Source organism: Micromys minutus (assembly GCF_963924665.1).
Source record: "Micromys minutus genome assembly, chromosome: 10".
Lineage (NCBI taxonomy): Eukaryota > Metazoa > Chordata > Mammalia > Rodentia > Muridae > Micromys > Micromys minutus.
This window is the reverse complement of record NC_137979.1, coordinates 36,883,937-36,903,669: the sequence shown is the minus strand read 5'-3', so window position 1 is coordinate 36,903,669 and position 19,733 is coordinate 36,883,937. Positions and strand designations below refer to the sequence as shown.

Here is a 19,733-nt window from a genome sequence, read left to right as displayed (position 1 = left end):
CAGAGAAGTATCATCTAGAAGAGGAGGATACTTTGGAATTTTTATTCATTAGGCAGGTATTACCTGCTTGTCAGTAACTGCACAGGTTCTGGAAATACATCTTCAAGCAAAAGAAGGTGTCTGGCTTCACAAAGCCTGGATGACAAGTGGAAAAGTAAATCTTCAGGGTCTTTTGAACAGGGCAGTCATGGAAAGTCTAGTGGTGAAGGTAACATGAGTGAAATTATTTGGCTTCCAAGGTCTTGACTAGTTGTGATAAGAGACGTGACATTGCTGGGGTTGGAGACATTGTCAGTGAAGGCCTGGGGATGGTGGGGACACTAGTGATTGACTCAGTTGCACATATCTGTCTTCCTAATTTAAGGTATTGGCTCTGCCTGTGGGATAGTAGGCCCAATTATTCTCTTCTTTTCATAAAGATTCATTCCAGGTAGATGTTCTTAGAATCTTGATGATTAAGGGACCATGAGAGGCTGAGCAAACCCTCTTGCCACGCAATTCTCAGAAGGGGAAAATCTGATCATGGATGCTCCCCTGCTTTGTTTCCAGGTCCTTTTGGAGCAGACCATTTTCTAGTTCTCAGAGGTTTCACACGTCACTTTGCTCTGCATCTGCTGGTGACAGAAAGTGATTTTTCTTTTTTAGGGGTGGTTAGGCTTGGAAGCAGCAGAGGAAGACAGTGAACGATAAGATTTGTGGTCCAGGCGAGGATAGCCTTATTTCCAGCAAGTGTGAGGGCTGAACGGGAAATGAGCCACAGATGTCACTTGGAGAACAGCTGCACGTTCTGATGATCGTTGCTTCAGAGGTGTCCTGGGTTTCAAGAATGTGCATTCTGCTTAGGAAGACAAGGAAGGCCTCTGTGAAGGGCAAGAGAAGGCTCTTAAAATAGGCTGCAGATCTGCCTGGGTTCAGGCAGCTGCTCGGAACTTAATGACCGATGAGCCTTTGCCCGCAGGATGGAGTCCAGTCTCCTTGGTTACAGTCTACAAGACTCCGGTGATGTCACCCTTGCTTGCGTCTCTGTCCTTATCTCCCAACAGATGTTCTTTTCCACTTGATTTCCTCTGTCGCTTTGTCAGACTTAGAATGACTGAAGCAAGTTGATGATATTCCTTAACGTGACTTGTTTTCCAGAAAAACTTCTGTTCAACCTTCAGAACCCTAGTCTGTCATTTCTTTCATCTCTGAAGCTTTCTGTGCTCTGACCTAGTGCATCACCCTTCCCTCCATATCTTTTGCTTCTGGGGGACTCTTCCAGAGCATGAGACTCAAAACTTTTGAGTTTGGCATTCCAGGGCCTAGTAGTGACATGGTGCTTATCACTAATTAGTATTGAGTACTTATTAGCAGATGACGTAGGTGATGGGAATTTGCCAATACATCTGTGAATCCTATTGATTTCTTATCAGATGTCACCCCCAGGTTTTGTACATATCGTACATGTACATATCACATGGTCAAGAAGTATCGAAGGGAAGGGTTTGTCTGACTCAATATAGCCAGAACTGTCCATCACAGTGCATTCTGCTTACATCTCTGTGGCTATTACACAGAACTCTGGCCAGCTGTTTTTCTTAGGAACAAAGGCTTTTATCTCCTGAGAGCTCGTGCCCAGCTTTGCAATAAGGAGTGCATGGATTACCCAAGAACAAGAGAGGAGACGAATATGGTGTCCAGGGACTTGGAATCATCTGCAGATTGCTTTTCTTTCTATGCTCCTAGTATAGGGGTGAGCAAAGCAGATAAAACCCCCAGAATTCTATTTTGGGGTAAATTGACCACTGTCTTGTCCTTAGAGGCATTGTTACTGGGTGGTATATTTGACTGAGTCCCTATTTTAGAACCTGGCACATAAGCATACACTGAGCCAGTGTGTGTGTGTGTGTGTGTGTGTGTGTGTGTGTGTGTGTGTGTAAGTCAAATGTATGAGTGGTATGCATTGTGAATGGGGTTTAACAGAATGGATGGCTTTTTCTTCTTCAATGAAAGGGTTCTGATTTTTATAAAGCAGTTGCCCAGTGCAGGGTGGGCTTGGCTACCATTCCCAGGGTTGAAGATACCCCTGACAAGAGATCACAGCTGTATCCCATGGAAGGCAGTGACTTCAGCTGCTTTCACCTCCAAGTGCAAACCTTCCTGTCAGAAGTGCTCCTCAGAGAGAGCTGCTAGCCACTGTACCCTGGACCATGTGACAGCCTTCATAGCCCTGTGCCAGACCAGTTAGTGGGTGATGCCTGTGGCTTCTCTATCTGGTTTGCCTAGTGCAAGTGTTCTTCTATTGGAGCAGACCTCATGACGTTAAAACAACAGTGTTGTCGCACATTTAGCCTTGTTCCTGGCCCAGTGCTGTTTGATTGGTAATATTTTTGCTTGGAGGGTGGCTTCTTTTCCTCTCTCCATTTACTCCACTGAAAAAATTAAGTTTTCCTTTATAGAAGTATGTCTCTGGCACGGTCAGAACACAGATGTATTTGGATATTGGTGTAGTAGAGAAATATTACCTCCGAGGCACAGACAGCTTTATCTCTCCCACCGAATGACCTTCCTAATGGGGAACAATTTGTTCCTCTTCAGAAGGTCAGGAGCTCTGGAGGTGAAAGCTGATAAAACCATTGCCTCTCATAGGCTCTGTCTATGTTCTTTATACTGGGTGTCTTTGACTCTCCCAAATGGTTGCCAAGGCGTCTGCCAGAGGTGAAAAACAAAAAAAAAAAAAAGGAGTGTGCATGTGCATTTGCACACACACAATTATTTGTTATATTATCTAGGCTGGTCTAGAACTCTCCACTTTGTTTCAGCCTCTTGAGCACAGGGATTCTAGCTTGCTGATGTTTCTGGTGCCTGTTTCTGACATCTTCACTCTTGATTTCGATCTCATTTTGTACAGAAGGAAATGGAGCTTGGCGACTTGCCGAGGTCACTTCATCAATCCATGATGGAAGTTCTTGCTCCCTCTGGTCTGCCTGCTTGGCCTGCTCAGCATCCTGAGTGTCCAATCCTGCCCTCCCTCCAGTCTCCAAACCAGCCTCTTATCAGAGCTTCAGCAGTCCTCATGGGTTTAGGAAAATCACCTTGCATTTTGTGAAGGGTGAAATGGTTAAAAACAATTATCTACCTGCAAACACTTCTTTGGGTTCCCCCTTCTCCCTCCTACTTGTAGAAGATGGGGAACCACACCAGCACTTCCTATGGAGACAAGAAGGGTTGCTTTCCCACCTCCCCCAAGACAGTTTAAATTTACGACTTCACAGAAGGTCGGGTATTTCAGAGACCAAGGGTGCAATGTGCTTATCTCTCTTTATGTAACCCCTGCTTCACCTTCCCTCCTGCTCTTAGGATGTTTCTAGTACAGGATAGCGGCAGAGGCAGGAAGGAGTCTTGGGGTGTGGGAACTGATCCCCTGTTGCATGTTTGTTGGTTAGCAGTTCTCGTATCTGGGTATCTTCCTTTCTGATTCACAACCTTTTCTTTCGTCCAAACCTTCTTGCTAGGATTTAAATGACTTGGCCTATCTCTACCTTTGGAGTAGATCTGTTTTTTTCTCCTTAACAACAGGATTGAAGACCCCCATCTCCTGTTTCAGCCCTGTGGAGGTTCTGTTTCTCTGGCCTTCAGGAGCCCTCATGTCTCATCTGCCCAGTTAGACTGCACTCTACCATACGCTAGGCTACCAGCACCTCATGCTCGCCACTGAAGATATTTGGGCTTCTGCCTTGGAGGCCTTTATCTGCTACGTATTCCTGGCTGACCTTCATACTTCAGCCATGCTCAGTCCTGTGTTCCTAAATCTAGCCTCGGCTGTGATCGTCTCATCCACCAAGCCTAACACAGAGCTTAGTCCTTAGAATACACTTGACAGAGAAGGCTTACTGCCAGAGAGATCCTTGCCTGCCCTTCCTTCCTTCCTTCCTTCCTTCCTTCCTTCCTTCCTTCCTTCCTTCCTCCCTCCCTCCCTCCCTCCCTCCCTCCCTCCCTCCCTCCCTCCCTCCCTCCCTCTTTTCTTTCTTTCTTTTACCCTAACCTTCTTGTCTGTGTTCTCACTGCTGGGATCAGTACACATCTCTGAAGAGTGTTCCATGGGCTGTGTGCTTTGACATGTCTTCTGTGGGTTTTGTAGCAGTTCCCAGAGATATTGTCTCTACCTACACATGCCCACTTAAAAGTGCATAGCTAGGTAAGAAGCTGCACTAGGACAGTGACCTCCTTATGGATGGCTTCTGCTCATTTGTCTTATCTTTTTCCCTTTGTGTCTCATTAAGGCAGTGGTAGAAAAAAAACATGGCTATCCACTGTCCATCCCACCTCCCTTTTCCTCCCTGAGGATGCCTGAAGTAGCCGTTTGACGAGCCCTGGCTGCACATTCTAGTCTTTTGGGAATGTACTGGGAACTGACGAGGGTGGGGCTGGGCATGGTCTGCTGGAACTAAAGGTGGCAGTCAGGGCCGAGCATTTGCAGGACAGGATCACCAGTGCAGGGCTCTCTCAGTGCAGTGGATTAGGTAAAGCAGGGCTCATCAGGAGCTGATTGCCACATACATCTAAAATATGGTAATGATGGTAATCAGGGCTAAGGGTTGAGGCCCATTTGTTCTTTTCATGAAATCAACTGGAGGGCTTGGGGGATGGGGTGCAGGGGCTTTAGAACCTGCCAAGTAGCAAAGTTTTTATTCTGTCTCCAGAGGAGCAGGCCAGGTTGTTGTTGTTATAGATAGCCCAGAATACCGGAGGGAAGGTTCTGGAATTCTTCACTTGGGCTGTCTTTTCCAGGCCCAGCGGCATCTACTGGCGCATGGCTTTGTGGTTGTGTATCTGTGGGTCTGTGATTCTTGCAGTGGAAGTGATGTGATGTTTTTTCCAGCACAGCGTCTCAGCCCATCGTTGGTGTTTCCTGAAGGTCACTGTGGAGGACAGGGAGACCCACCACAGAGCTGGGCAAAGGAACAGGCATGCACTTTTGATTGTGAGGTGGTTTGAAACTTAATTTCCATGTGGGAAACCATCTACCACCCTGGTGGTGGTCTAAGCAGTGGTTGAGAGAAGAGTTGTTTGGGAGATAGAAAGGGATTCTCTAAGCTTATCACTGTTGCGTGTTTGTACCTGATACCTATGTATGGTCCAGCTTCCATCGAGGAGAGCTTCTGACATTGTTCAGTTTGGATACTACGATAGACACTGGGAGGCCAGAGCAGAGAGGCTATGGGGAGATCTCAGGGAGGCTGTTTATATATGCAAGCTATGCCAGGAGGTGGTTTTTCCTTAACACTATTGTTAGAGGAAACAAACAAACAAAAAAGTCAATGAATCGACAACCCATCAGTTTCTCTGTCCCTCCCTCGTGTTTATATGCTCAGCTATAATTTCACTGTAGCAGGTGGTCTCAATTTGTGTTATTTAGGCTCTTGCCCCATTTTGTATATACTACACAGAGGTGTGCTAGAAAAGCCAGCCTGGGTAGACTGACCCGTGGTAGTTCAAACTTGTTGTAGAATCACTCTACGTCTGTGCTACTACACTGGAGAAATTAGGAAGGAATTCTCTTTGGGTCAGCTCAGAGGGCTCCATGTACACCCTTTGGAAGGGTTTATAGCAGTCTGCCATCTTGTCTGGCTTCTCTTCTCCCCCTCTCCCCAGTGGCCTATGTAGAACTGCCTTTGGCTGCCTGGCTGGGGCTCTGGAGATGACTCTTGTGTATAGGCAGGTACAGCTTCGTTGCTAGTTCATCGCAGTAAAGGGTGTAGCCCTTGCCTAGCATAGTCTAATGCCACAGATCCAAAGACAATGGGTTTTAATTACAGAAATGTATTGGTCATTGGTGGAACACGGGAGAAAGTTTAGGTGCCTTCCTCTCAGCAAGTCCAACTTGTGGAACAGTATTAGGGGGTAGGTGGGGGCGGGGGAAGTTTCCAAGGATGGAGGTCTGTGGGTACTGAGCAGCTTGGATGCCTGTGGTATTGATGAGGACCAGCTAGCAACCTCGCTCAGCATCGGTTGATGTGTAGAGATCACGGTCCTTAATTTCCTGTGCTTCTCCAAAGCAATACTCATCTCTTTGCCTTTTCTGTTATGGCCCCCAGCCCAGTCTGATTTAATGCCACCATCTAGGATATTACTCTCTGATATGATCTGTGGACAGGTCACCCCTGCAGCTGCCACTTTTCCCCAGGGGTAAGAGGAAGTAGTATTTTTTAAATGAGTCTGGGAGGGAGCCTTGCAGAGGGTTTCTGGGAATGAGGGTGGGATGTGCCAACGCCCCAGGAAAGCATCCTGATCGTTTACACTGTGAGATCACTTCCTCCTGTTACCGAGCTACTGTAGTTTTAATCAGAGGTAATGCTGTAACCTGTGTTGTATAATTGTGTGTAAATTATATTCCAGCCCCATATAGATGTAGGCTAGTTTCCCCCTTTCAATTCTAAAGCTATTTAGAGGGAATGCCAAACCATGGATTGAACCTTAGCGCTCTCCAACAGGTCTTTCCAGACAGGGAGGGCGGGAGAGAGAGAACACAGAAACATTGGCAGTTGTTTTTGTAATTAGTTGCCCCTGAAGTTAAATTAATTTCTGAAGTAGGCAACATAAAATATTGTTACTTATACTTTTCCCTCTGGGTACGTAACTGTGGGTGTGACTTGAGGCATATGGAACTAAATGAGGACAAAACAGAAGGGAGCACACAGGACAAAACACAAGGAAACACATCCTTGGGTGCTTGGGGAGCACAGAGAAAGCACTTCCTTGAGTGCTTGGGTTGATTCTGTGTGCTTGCATTCAGGGTTAGGTATCCCTCAGGCTTGAATCTGGACAGTTCTACTGAGATGGGTTTCGAATGCCATGCAAATTGAATGTTGAGACAAATGACTCAGCAGTTTAAAGTATATTCACAGATAAATGAGCCTACCTACCTCCCACCTCTACAATCAACTTTATATAATTTTCAGAATGAAATCCTGAACTTTTTCTGGCCACCACTGGCTTTTCTGACTCCCCTCTCCGAGTCTGCACTATGTCCCTATCAAGTTTCCTATTACAGACGCTCATGCATGGAGTCTCACTTATGTGGTCCGTGACGATGGCTGTTTTTGACTTAGCACGAGGATTTCAAAGCTCTTGTGTGCCTCCCTCTTCCCCCGACAGTTCTTCCTGCCAAGTGCCATTCTGTCACCTAGACATTTTGTTCACTCATGTATTGGCCAACGTTTGGATCTTTGCTTTTGGGCCTCCGCCAATATGTATGTGAGAGGTTCTGGTTGGAAGGGTGCTTTAGACTCTTTTGAGTATGGACCTAAGATTGGAGTTACTGGAAAGATTAGCCAGCCTGTTTTGCAAGACAGCAGAACTAGCAGAAACTACATTGTCATTTTTGCATCTCAAGTTTTAAAATTACAAGGGGCAAAAGTCAGACTTCTTTCTTATAGTACCCTCAGGGGGAAAATAAGCCAACACCATCATAGACTTCTGTGAACAGTGCGGAGAGACAGGCTCTGACTCCCCATTGGCCATGGGTACCCAATGTCCTCATTTGAGAAGAGGGGCTGAGACCTGTTGTTGGACTGCATGAGGCCTTTTTAAGGTATCCTTGTGAAAAGGGCAGAGACCAGACCAGTCTCATGAAGGGCTCTGTGCCCGGAAAGGAACACCCAAAAAGGCTTTTCTTTGAGGACGAGAACCTTTCTCGTGTGTGGCAGAGGTCTACCCAGTTGTAGACTCTGGCCCTTCTTTCTCATGTGCCTTCTCTGGGAGCTGACCTTCCTGCTCAGAGCCTGGGATGCTTTCCTGATAGTCCTGAGTCTTGTGTGTCCTGTACCACCCTCCCATCAGGCACCTTTGAGAGATGCTATCTGTGAGTTCTACTCCGGTGGGTTTACCTTGTTTTCCTTTGGAGATGGTACCCTGTTTTCCATTAGCTGCTCACACAAATAGGAGTATTGGTGGAAAGCTTCCAGGCAGAATCTGGTTCCGTTATTACCAAGAAAATATGAGGATGAGGCAGGAGTACCACAGATCTTTGCTGGATGGACCTTTGTCTTAGGGCATACATATGTGTGCGTGCGTGTGTAAACAGACTACATACAGGTGGTTTAAACAACAGAAATGCATTCTCTCACAACATAGAAGTTTGATCCTTGGGGCTGGAGAAATGGCTTATCGGTTAAGGGCATTGCCTGTTTCTCTAGCATCTACACCGCAGCTCACAGCTGTCTGTAACTTCAGTTCCAGGGTGATCTGACAACTTCACCCAGACTTACATGCAGGCAGAACACCAGTGCATATTAAATAAAAGTAAAAAGTCATAATAAAATAAGTTTGATCTTTGGGTGGTATCCAGAGATATCTCTCTCCAGGCGTCTGGTACCTGCTGGCGTGATTCTTACCTTCCCCTTCTTCACACAGCCACCATTCTCATGCATCCTCTTCATATTAAGGGCAGCAGTCACTGGACTGAGAACCCACTCACATTCAAGCTTTTAGCACTGCCGGAGCTGTATGATTACATTTGGAGATAGCTTCTTTCTAAGTAAAGTCATGCTCTGAGGCCCTGGGTAGATGTGGATTTTGAAGAGAACTTGTTTTGTCCATCAGTCTGTTTTCTGCCCAGACTTTAGAAATATTGGTGGTGGAGGTGATGGTAAGAGTAGTATTTTAGTGTGGTGAACATAAAGAAAGGTGGAAAAGCTCTGGGGAGCTGGGAACGGTAGTGGTGGATGCCTCTAATCCCAGCACTCACGGGGCAGAGGCAGATAGATATCTTGAGTCAGTCAGGTTTACAGGAGTGAGTTCCAGCCAGCCAAGGTTACATAGTGAGACACTGTCTTAAACCATCACTATCCACCCATACCCCAATCAAATCGGAATGGAAACAGCCTGTCCCTTGGAGGAGCACCTTGGGGAATGGGCCTGGAGGCCTAGGTGGTAATGCTGGGAGTGTCCCAGCTCCTCCATAACTACACGTTGTTAGTATAAAGCCTGAGTCAAATTCTCAAATGTAGAGGGAACTCTTCCATGGAGTCCATGAGGGAAGAAATGCATACTCCATCCTTGACTTTGGACTCCGTGAGCACTGCATTCTCCTTTATCACTTGGGCTATGGATAGAGAGTCTGTCTGTGCCCTTGAGGTGAAGATGATTCTTTTGCTGGGGTTAGATTTTTCTATATACGTGATGGGGATGATGGACTGGACCCCATACCGTGCTACCATTTGAACCATTCCAGGCTTTATCATAGGGTTCCCCAGGGTGAGAGGACATGGGGGGGGGGGGGCAAAGAGCCTAGGCTTTTGGTGGTGCAAATGTTTCATATTTTCTACCCAGGAGTCTTTGAACACTTTTCCAGAACATGGTAATAGCAAGAGTTGATTTGAATTCCCAGGGCCTGAACCTGTGGAGGGACATCCAGAGCCTCTTCCTGCCTTCATATGCATTTGCTGGATTTAAGACATATTTGGACTTTTTGCTTTGCCTTGCTTTTTGATCTCTAGTATCTTTGGGCCAAGACTATTAGAGCAAGCTTCCCCCTTTGTGTCTTCTTAAAAGTTCTTTCCCCTAACCTCCTATCACATACATAATACACTATTTGACTTATCTCCCTTTGCAGAAACATAAGCAAAAGCCATGCATGATGACTAATGCCTGTGGTCCTCACAGTTGGGAAGGCTGAGGCAGGAGAACTGCCACAAGTTCAAGCCTGGACTGCAACAGAATAAGACCCACAAGTGGGCCCTTAGTGATCATCTCAGATGGAAGCACATTGTTTTAAAAGAGAATTTTTAGTACTTAACCAAAATCAAAAACAAAATCCACCCCAAGCCAGCGGCACCAGCTCTCTAGCTAGAGGCGGGAAGGTGAGACGTCTGTGCAGCTGTGGTTAGCAGCTGGCTCAGGCCACGTGTAAACAGCAATTTTCAGGACTGGCATGCATGCTGGGGCTTTTGTAGCGCCAAGGGGTGTGTGGAGAGCTTTGGTGTTTAGTTAAATTATGGGTCTGGATGCAAAACTTCACAGCAGGGTCTTGAGAGCCTGACCATGTCCTGCTTTCCTATGTGCTCACACAAGCACACTTTCTCTTTCTCTCGGATTTGTGAGCACACATGCACACACATACCTATATATATCTTCTCAGAGGGATACCCTAAACCTTGTAGTCCTTGTAATCCTAGGGTGTATAAGGTTCTTGAATACATCCCTAGGGTTCCCCATAGTGTAAAGCACTTCAATACAAAGATTCTCTGCAGTCCTCCACCGGAAACCCCCAACTGAAGGAAGTCTAAGATTAACTACATGGAGATTTTTGGCCTTGAGTTCTCAGCGGCTTTTCCATCTTAGTACATGGGTGTGGGGGGGGGGGGTGGAGGGGTGGAGGGGTGGGCGGGGCAAGTGTAGCCCCTGGATCATCTTCCTGTGCAGTCACCAGTGTTCAAGACCCTGTGTGTGGGGAATTCTGATGTCCAGGCTGCAGGAAGATGGCACAGGTGGTTCATTCACTGGTGGAAAGAATTTCTCATTATTCAGATGAGCATAAAGCTGGAGACCAATGTATACCAGTGCATTCCTTTTCACCTTTTGCAAGGTCAGAAGAAGGTTAAAGTTCGGCATAGTTTTGAGGAAATAGAAGCCAAGACTTAAGGATAGACTAGAGTTACCCTAAGCACACAACAGCATGCTTTATTACACATAAGCACACGTGACATTGCATGGTCCCTAAGTGAATGTGAAGACTTCTGTTTCATTCCATAAGAAGCCTGGGTACAGCATCTCAGCCCTCTCTGCTTCCTTCCCTCCTCAGTAGGGATGCAGAATGCAAACCACAGAGCATTTGGTGGTAATGATGTTAAGATTCCCCAAAGCAGATCACCCCCATTGTCCACCACCCACTGCAGAGGCCCTGGTCGGAGAGGTCACGATGTACAGGCCACTGTCCCCTGGCTGTGCTCTTGTCTCCTCAAGCACATTTCCCCTCTGGCCTTTTCATGTCTGGAAGTCTCTAATGAAACTAGTTTCTTTTTTAGTGTTTGTTGAGGAGGGAGAGAGAGAGCCCTTGCTTATCTAGGCCGGATCCTACAGAGGATGTTTTAGTAATTCAGATGTTTTGGTGCATTGTCTGGGGCCTGGATTTTCTCATCCTTTCCAAAAGGGAAGGTTTTTAAAGGCTTTTGGGGGAGACTGTAGATTTATAGCTGGTTGCCTGTCTCCGTGTTTAGCGCTCTGTCTTGGCATGCTCACAGTGCCAGGCAACGGTAGAAGAGGTATGAAGAGATCTTTTCATTTAACCAGTTGCTGAACTCTGCTGGTTTGGATGAAGACAGGGTGGTCGTTTGTCTTCTCTGGGTTTCCAAGAATGTTTGGAATCTAGGTAGGGCCTCAGCTCTGTGTCCCCTTTCTCTAAGCAGTGAGGAAGCCGCAGGGTTTGTTTAATGGAAAGTCTCACAAGAGGTGCTTTGAGGCTTCCACTAGGATATATCTGAGGTGATCTTAACATTTCTTTACAGATACTTAATTACTTGGTTGGAGTTTACAAAAAAAAAAAGCAAAGAAGAGAAAGGGGGAAGAGAGGAACCCAAAATTAAACCATAGGATTATCAGATATTACATGGAAATGCTAAAAAGTGCTTTGGAAATCACTGAGGTTTAGGAGAGGATGGTTAGAGCCGATTCTCTAAAAGAAGCTGTTTGTATAGCATGTTTTTCTGCTCTTCATTTATTTTTTAAGTGTAAAGAATGAGTTTACTAATTGACTCTGGGTTCAGTCACAGTGACTGTTTAGCTGCCATCTTCAGCATGCCCTGCTAGACTCTTTGGCATATGGTATTTAACTTGGGCCTCATGGGAGCTTGTGTGCCAAGCTAATTATATCTCCATTTTATAGTGGATTGGATTCCACGTACTCTTAGAGTGTACACTCCCATGCCCAGCACTTAATGGGTCTGTTGAGTGAATACATTAGAGGAGTTAGGCTAGTAGAATTTGACCATTAGTAAGTATAAGAAGAGATTGAAATTCAAAGAGGTCCCATATTAGTCAGCTTTGCTCACTGGTGTGACTGAATGCAACTTGGGAGGGGGGACGTTCCTATTGGCTTGAGGTTCAGTTAAGTGGAGAGCCTGCAAACACCGTAGGGAGTGTGGGGATGAGTGTGAGACTAAACAAATGTGTCTGGATTTGTTACCTTTTCCCTTTTCCTGCTATTATTTCATTGGGCCCCTGGCCTTTGGCATGTATCCAGGACAGGTCTTTCAATAGAGTTCACACTCAAGATTAACCATTTGCAGAGCATTGGTAGTTTGCCTCTTGAGGAAATCTTGATGTAGCGGGAGAAGCTTAGGAACAGGTGAGACAGGAGATAAATGTCAGGAACAAGGATGTCACTCCCAACTAGCTTGTCAGGAGAGCCCTGCATGTGGGTACTGTGTGGATACTGAAAGGATCTTTTCTAGAATGCTTTTACATGTGATGTCATCCCATCGTTAATCACTGGAGAAGAGAAAACCAGTAAACCACAGTTTTAGATGAGTAGTGTCCCTATGCGGCAGGAGGAAGTAGCTGGCAGGCCGTGGCCATTAGGACAGTGTCTGCTTGAAACCATGCAGAAAGCCCATGATGTGCTCTAGTTTGGGACCAGCCATTGGCCATGTGGTTTATGTGCCCACCGGCAGCTTCCAGTTAAAAGCCTGAGCTTTGTGACATCTGGACATCCATTCTGACTCAAGCAACCCAGTCTTGGACTCACGAGAGTTAGGTGGCAAGTGGGTCTTCGGGCCTAGCACATCACCTTGTGGGGAGTGAAGAAGAGAGGGAGTCCCATCTGGAGTCACAAGTGCAGTGAGAAGCTAAAACTGGATTTCTAGTGTCTTCTGTTCCAGCATGTCAGCAGTGTGCCCTGGTTGAGCAGTGTGACACCCAGGTGATTTTGTGTGTGTGTGTGTGTGTGTGTGTATGATTTTGGTTGTTCATTCATTCATTGAATAGCTTAAGAGACCTGGTGGAGACATGACAGCTCTCCAGGAAGGTGTGGCACCTGTCTGGTATCCTGCATCAGGTTCTAATAGCATAGATTACTTTTTAAATTTTTTATTTTTAATTTTTACTATTTTAAATCAAACTGGTGATACTGAGTGCCCACTAGATTTCATTATTATTATTATTATTATTATTATTATTATTATTATTATTATTATTATTGGAGACAGGATCTTGCTATGCAGTCCTGATATAGTCTCAGACTCTGTTCTCCTCCAGCCTCCTGAGAGTCATGCTCAGAGTTGTGTACACCATATTTGCCCTTTAGTTTTAAATTTTGACATCAAACCCCTACTAGCACATGTTCTAAACTCATTCTTCTCCCTGGTTGTTTATTCCTCTTACAGGACTTTTGGTCTTTGCCCTAAGTAGTTTATACGATGTGGCTTCCTTCTTCCTTTCCTTTGGAGCTGATAGGCGTCTAGGATGTGGGCTATATTTGTACTCATTGAACTTCAGTGTTAGCTTTTGTTTGCCCAGCTTCTACTGGTGTTGCAGAGGTCCTGTAGAATCAGAGACTGAACATTTGAAGGAGAAAGTGGTTTAGTGTGAATCAAGGCCTAGTGTATGTACTAGTGTGTGTATCTGGCAGTGTCAGATGACTTCAGAGGAACTGAGACTAACATCAGGTTGGCTGGGACAACAGATGGATATTTTGGAGTTAGAAGAAGGTCATGGGAACTTGGAAGATTGTTGCAACTTGCCCTGGGAAGATCTGGGAGTAGAGAGGTATTCCTGGGAGGAAAGACCTGTGAGAGTAAAGGTGTGAAAACCTGAGGATTCCTGGGGTGGCCATAGGGTTCATCAAGGTGAGCTGCAGGCAGTCCAGAAGGCAGAGCTTGCAGGGTGGTCCCTAAGTGCAGGGTCAGCACCTGTCTTAGCTACAGGCATAGACCAGCAGAGAACAGCCGAGCAGAGGAAGTCCACACCTTGTTTGATTGTGTGAGCAATTTTTTTTTTGAAGTACTGGGGATTAAGCCAGGGCCTTGAGCATTTGAAGCAAGAGCTATCTGCAGTCCTTATGTATTCAATTAAAACCAGTTTATTAGTTCTTTGAGATCCCCGTGCAACATGCTTTGATTATGTGCATACCCTCTCCCACAACTCTTGCCAACTCTACCCCCTTTTCTGCCCATCCAACTTAAAAAACAAACAAACAAATAAAACCCAAAAAACAAAAACAAAAAACCCTCTATCAGGAGCAATTTCTGTTGCCCACATCTTTGTGGGGCATGTGATCTTAATTAAGAAGGTTTTGGCTACTTTGTTTTTTTTTTTTTTTTGTTTTTTTTTTTTTTTTGCATCTAGCTGTGTTTGTTTATGTCTCTCGGATTTTTAAAGTAGCCTGCTTTGGCATTTTTCTTCACATGCTAATGAAGCCATGTTTTGTGGCCACAGAGGTCCTAGGGGCCCCTGTGCTGTCAAGAAGTTCAAGTCTGCTCTGGCAGGTTGAAGACTTAAGATATGCAGGGTGGCTGACTCCTGTATCCTTAACTATCTAATGGTCTGTGCACCATGAGCTTAGCACAGGTTGCAAACTGTCTTCCCAGAAGACTATAGCGCAAAGCTTGTTGAAGCCTTGTTGATGCCCTGCTTCTGATAACCCAGTTAACCCTCACCTTCTTCTTGTCGTCTCTTACAGATGGTCACAAGAACAAAGAAAATATTCGTAGGAGGACTGTCTGCGAACACAGTAGTGGAAGATGTAAAGCAGTATTTCGAGCAGTTTGGCAAGGTGAGTGATGCTCACGGGTGTGCAGTACCCATCCACTGGTGTAGGTGGACACTCTGATGCAGCTGCCTGGGCCTCTGCTATAGCTGCAGCTTCTAGAGCGGGGTCTTGGACCTCCCCATCAGTCTTTATGTGAAACACCAGGAGCTGCAATGGAAGAGTTGGCTTATGGTTGGCATGGTGCCTGTGTGCCTGCAGGAGCACACAGAGTGGCTTTTCAGTACTGTTTTGTTGTCATTCACCAGCCACATGGGGCCAGGACTGGGGAAGGATGTGGGGCTGTGACTCACAGGGTACAGACACCCACAGAAGCTGTGAGAGGTAAAGGCTTATGGACCCGTGCTGGGAGTTCTCCTTTCTTGCCTTTCTGGAAAATGACATTCAGAAATGAGGGTCTCTGAGATCCTTTGGCAACAGAACATTCCCCTGTTAACATGCCCAAGGAGACTTGAGTAAGGTGTTGGCTCTACCCATCATTCTTCTGACCTGAGTGCCGAGGAGACAGAAGCAAAATGATGCCCTGGGGTCTGCTGTCAGGGCTAGGCGTCCTCGGTCGGGAAATGGAGGGCGAGAAGGTGTGGGATAGACGGACATAGGAGATGAGCATCTGTGGGCGGTGGTTTCGTCAGCTGCTTTCAAGTTGGTGAAAGAGAGGCCGCAGCAATCTCTTCAGATGTCATGCTGCCCCGTGTTGGCCTTTGTGTGGTTGGTTCCCTTTCTCTAGCTCCCACAGAAGCCATAGATCTAAAGGAGGTTGGCAGGTAAGTGGCTGAGCTGGCTCTCCACTTCCTGCATCTTTTGAGTAATTATAGGTGTTGTCATGGGAGCCCACGCATGGGATAAGCTCCTTCCATCATAAGTCTGTGTCTTTCCTGTTGAAAGGCTGACATGACAGAGCTCTGTGGTACCCTAGGAAGGCACAGTGCCCACTCTCAGCTCTTATTCATTTACTCCCACGATGGCCGTCTTGTTTGCCATAGCCTTGGACAAGGGCACTGCCACCCACTAGTTGGCTTGAAGGTTTTGTGTTTTGTTTGCTTGCCCAGGGCAGTGGACAGCCATGACTTAATCACTGTTTGTGTCTCTTCATGAGCCACTGCCTGAGACAAGGGCCATGACCTTTATTTAGCTTTGAATTGAAGATCTCCCCCGCTCCCCTTTCTCTTGTATTAATCAATTTCTGCATGGATGGGAGACCATGCAACAAGGAGAAACCAGCCTCTTCCAGTTCAGCAATGCTTTTGATATGGCATGGAATTGCCCACCCAGGAGGGTTTTGAAAGCAGCCTTTCACACAGTCCTCCTGGCTTTCCTTCCCATCTGGGGGCTGATTCATTCTGGGTGGCTCAAAGGGAACGTTAGGTGTACCGATGCCCACTGACCACCAGAGTTATAGGTAGGGCCTCTCTTTCTGAAAGCAGTTTATGACAATAGGGGGAAGTAACCATCACTGCCCCACCCCCATGGAGAAGGATTGGAAGTAATTAAATCAGACAAGTTCTTCTTACAACGAACTCTGGAGGGTGGGCCTTCTTCGATGTCTTTCTGCCTTCAAATTGAGTCCAGGGGTAGTGTTTGCAAACATGAGGTGGGATTTCTTTTTCGAGCCATAACCTGCCTTGGAATCTCATGGGCCCATTTGCAGATGTCAGGGAGGTTGCTGCTGCCTAGATGAGTTGTTAGTGTATTCTAGACAGGCTTCTACTTGCTGCAGACAGTGCATCTGCACATCTGAACCTTGCTTGCTTCTCAGATCCCCCCTCCTTTCCTTCCTTCCTTTCTTCCTTTCTTTTTGTTTCTCACGAGCACTTACAGTTGTGACCCAGAGTGTCAGCAATGGGATGCACTGCAAGCTTTTACCAATGCCCATGGCAGCTTCCAATACTGCCTCGAGAACAGTTGTCCCTTTGTCTCAGCAGCAGTCATAGACCATCTTCCCTAATGTGGCACTTGCTGGGTCGGATGCTGCCCAGTTAATTGTGCAGTAATATTTGTGGATCCTGACAGGATGCATAAACTTACAGAGTGTTTTATTAAAGGACTAAGGAGGCTTTTGAATGTATCAAAGCCGGTAGCACACTCTGTTCACAAGCTAGCAGCTCATTTCATGCACATGCTTGAATATTATTTAGGCTTGCGTTCCGAAGAGCTTATTTGTTGTTAGCTGGAGTCTGGTGTGTTAGGAGTGTGGCCCCCGGGGCAGGGTTCACTCCCTCTCAGGATTCTGGTATTGTTCATTTGAATCCAGGATGATTGAAGTAGGGAGCACGTCCTGGTAAGCCTTGGGGGCCATGAGTAAAACCATCCCTGTGAAGGAGAGAATGGACAGACTGACAGACTGACCTTATCTTTTGCTAAGAGTATAATTATATCCAAATTCTGTTGGATTTTGGAGGGGTGGCTGTGGAGGTGGATACTGTTACATAAGGCATCCCACTGTATGCAACACACACACACACACACACACACACACATGCCTGTGTGAGGTCATTTGGAGCTGTCTTGAAGCCAGTGGTAAATCAGTGTTAAGTTTATTACCTAGCGAGTGCTACTAACTGTCAAATGCCAGGTTGAACCGTTTACGTTTTTAACTCTTTTCTTGTTTTAACTTTTGTCTGGGAGACGGTGGCATCCCTGTGGCAATTTCACATAAATTGGGGTTTTAGTGCTGGCAGGAGAGGAAGGCATGACGTCCCCTCAGCATGCACAGGACAGTGCTCCGGGTTGGTGCTGGGTAGCCTACTTGATCAGGAGGATGGTAGAGACCACAGAATGTCCACTCTGCTTCTTCTCTGCTTCCGCGTCTGAACTTTCCATCTCACTAGGCGTCTGTGCAGGGTGCACCACACTTTGGATTTCAGTCATTGTCATTTACTGGCCTTTCCGCTAAGGTGGCAGCTGCTCCAGCTGTTTGTTTTGGGCATGGCCGCTATCAGGGGGCTGAGCTAAGGGGAGTTCAAGTATGTCATTGCTGTGAGTGGTGTGGGTACACATGACACACAGACAGCTTTAAATAACTCAGACTGGAGGCTTCACTACCCTTTTTGCTTTTTTCCCCCACCTTCCTCGAAGAAGATTCCTTCCCCCTCCATTTGAAATGCTGAGGCTTGTTTATATTAAAATGTGATCATGAGATGAACTGCCATCACAGGACTCAGCAAACTCAGATGGCTGTCTTCTGCCCACTTGGTGCCTTCCATGGAGAATGGCAAGGTAGGCGCTCTTCCAAGGCTTCTGGGCTGGGCCCGGCCACGGGACAGCCTCTAGCAATATCTTGATTCTAGCCTCAGTTTCCCTTCTGGGGAACTTGTTGACAGATTTGTAAAGGCTGGTGAATTGCTTTGCAACCCATATGGTCTCTGTTGTAGCTTTAGCTAGTGTGGGGTAGGGTGAAAGCAACTGCAGCCAGTATGTAAACAGATGGCTGTGCTTTTGTTCCAATAAAACTTTATAAAAACAAACAGAGAGGCAGATTTGGCCTGTGGGCCATCTCATTGACACCTGAACTGAATTATTTCCAAGGCTGGTCTTAAAACCGAGAAAGTCCTGTAGAGGGTGTTTAGATAGAAATAGATAGATTATAACCTGAGGTATTTATAGCCTAACAAAAGAATACATTGCTCACAGTAGTGAGTGCGCTATGTAGTAAGCAAAACAGTTTTTACCACATTACAGTTTATTTCTGGGATTTGTGATGCAGGGATAGCGTGTCTTTTATTGGAGATTGCATTCTTTATTTGGAAAAGGACACTATTTATAATCTGGAATCGTCGTCCAATGAGTAAGATCCAGGAAAACTAAGTTACTTTCAGTCTTCCTGTTTCCGGCGAGGTCTGAATGATCAAAACTCATGATGTTTGAACTTACATCTTAAGATGATTTTACTGTGTGTTGATGTTTCTGATTAGCAGTTACATGTCTTTGGTGCTGAGCTTTTTAGTGCATTTTAAAATGTTCTTTCAAGTTAGACACATGGCATCTTCATGATGGCTGTGGGTGATGGGAAAGAAATGGTCTATGCTCACACCGCCTGGGTTGGGTAGAACCCGGGTGGGCCCTTGTGGCTCAAGCTAGGCTCTCTGCCCTCTTGCTAAAACCCTGTATACTGCTTTGGCAGTCATCAGACAGACTCTTACTCACAGGGAACTCAGCCTATTCATTTGTCAAAAACCGCTCATAATTTGTTTAACTGCCTTGGTTTTTTGGTGGACATTATCTGTGTTGTGATTTCGTACGTACAGGAATGATGTATATAGACCATTCCAAAAGCTGGCAGATGGCAGATGACCGATGCTTTGATATGTCAGAGCAGAACCGCTCCAAAGAGCCCATCTCTTAACAGAGTGCCTTGGGATGGAGAAGCCCTCCCCACACATAGATTTCCTCCTCTTCCTCCTCCTTTATCCCCCTCCTCTTTTTCTTCCATCTCTCCCACCTCCCCTTTGTGCCCCTCCTTCAAGTTCCAGTCTCTTACTTACATGCTACGATTTGATCAAAGAGGCCTTGTTCAGGATGGAACAGAAAGTTTCCCACTTCTCAGCTGCTCTGGAGGCGCCAGGGCAGCTTCAGTGCCCAACTCTGCTCACCTTGGCTTGCTAGGTGATGCTGACTTTACAGGACTCCAGTGAGAGCCATGGAGGCTTCCAATTATACTTCACATGGCGAGCTGTGTAATTAGTTTGGAAGACTTATGCTTAGTCATTGGTTTATCCTAATCGGCTTTGGCTTTTCCCAACAACAAAGTGAGCTCATTTTGCTGAGCTGAACCGACTCTGCACCCTTTGTCTTGCTGTCCATTGTCTCCTTCCTTTCATTCTGTCTTACTGCCAACGTTCTGTTTCATTAGGCCTACAAGTCATTTCCAATCCAGTGGGCTGCTACAATCCAGCCTTTATCACCCGCTGCCCTGGTTCCCATGTCCCTTCTGGGCCTGAGTCTGGGGTTTGATATGAGGGCCTTAACCCTTTCGTGGGCCAGCTGGTTGTGG

At 46.2% G+C, this 19,733-nt stretch overlaps 1 protein-coding gene across 6 annotated transcripts in view; it reads left to right on the top strand.

The window, feature by feature from the left end:
* Window positions 1–19,733, top strand: part of MSI2 (musashi RNA binding protein 2) — a 351,755-nt gene that overhangs the window by 104,382 nt on the left and 227,640 nt on the right. For all 6 annotated transcript variants that reach the window (XR_013975169.1, XM_080923213.1, XM_080923211.1 and 3 more), the window contains exon 6: window positions 14,657–14,749. Coding sequence is in view for 5 of the 6 variants with exons in the window: in XM_080923213.1 (XP_080779339.1) it covers window positions 14,657–14,749 (93 nt within the window). In the remaining variant the exon portion in view is untranslated. The remainder of the gene's footprint in view (window positions 1–14,656; window positions 14,750–19,733) is intronic.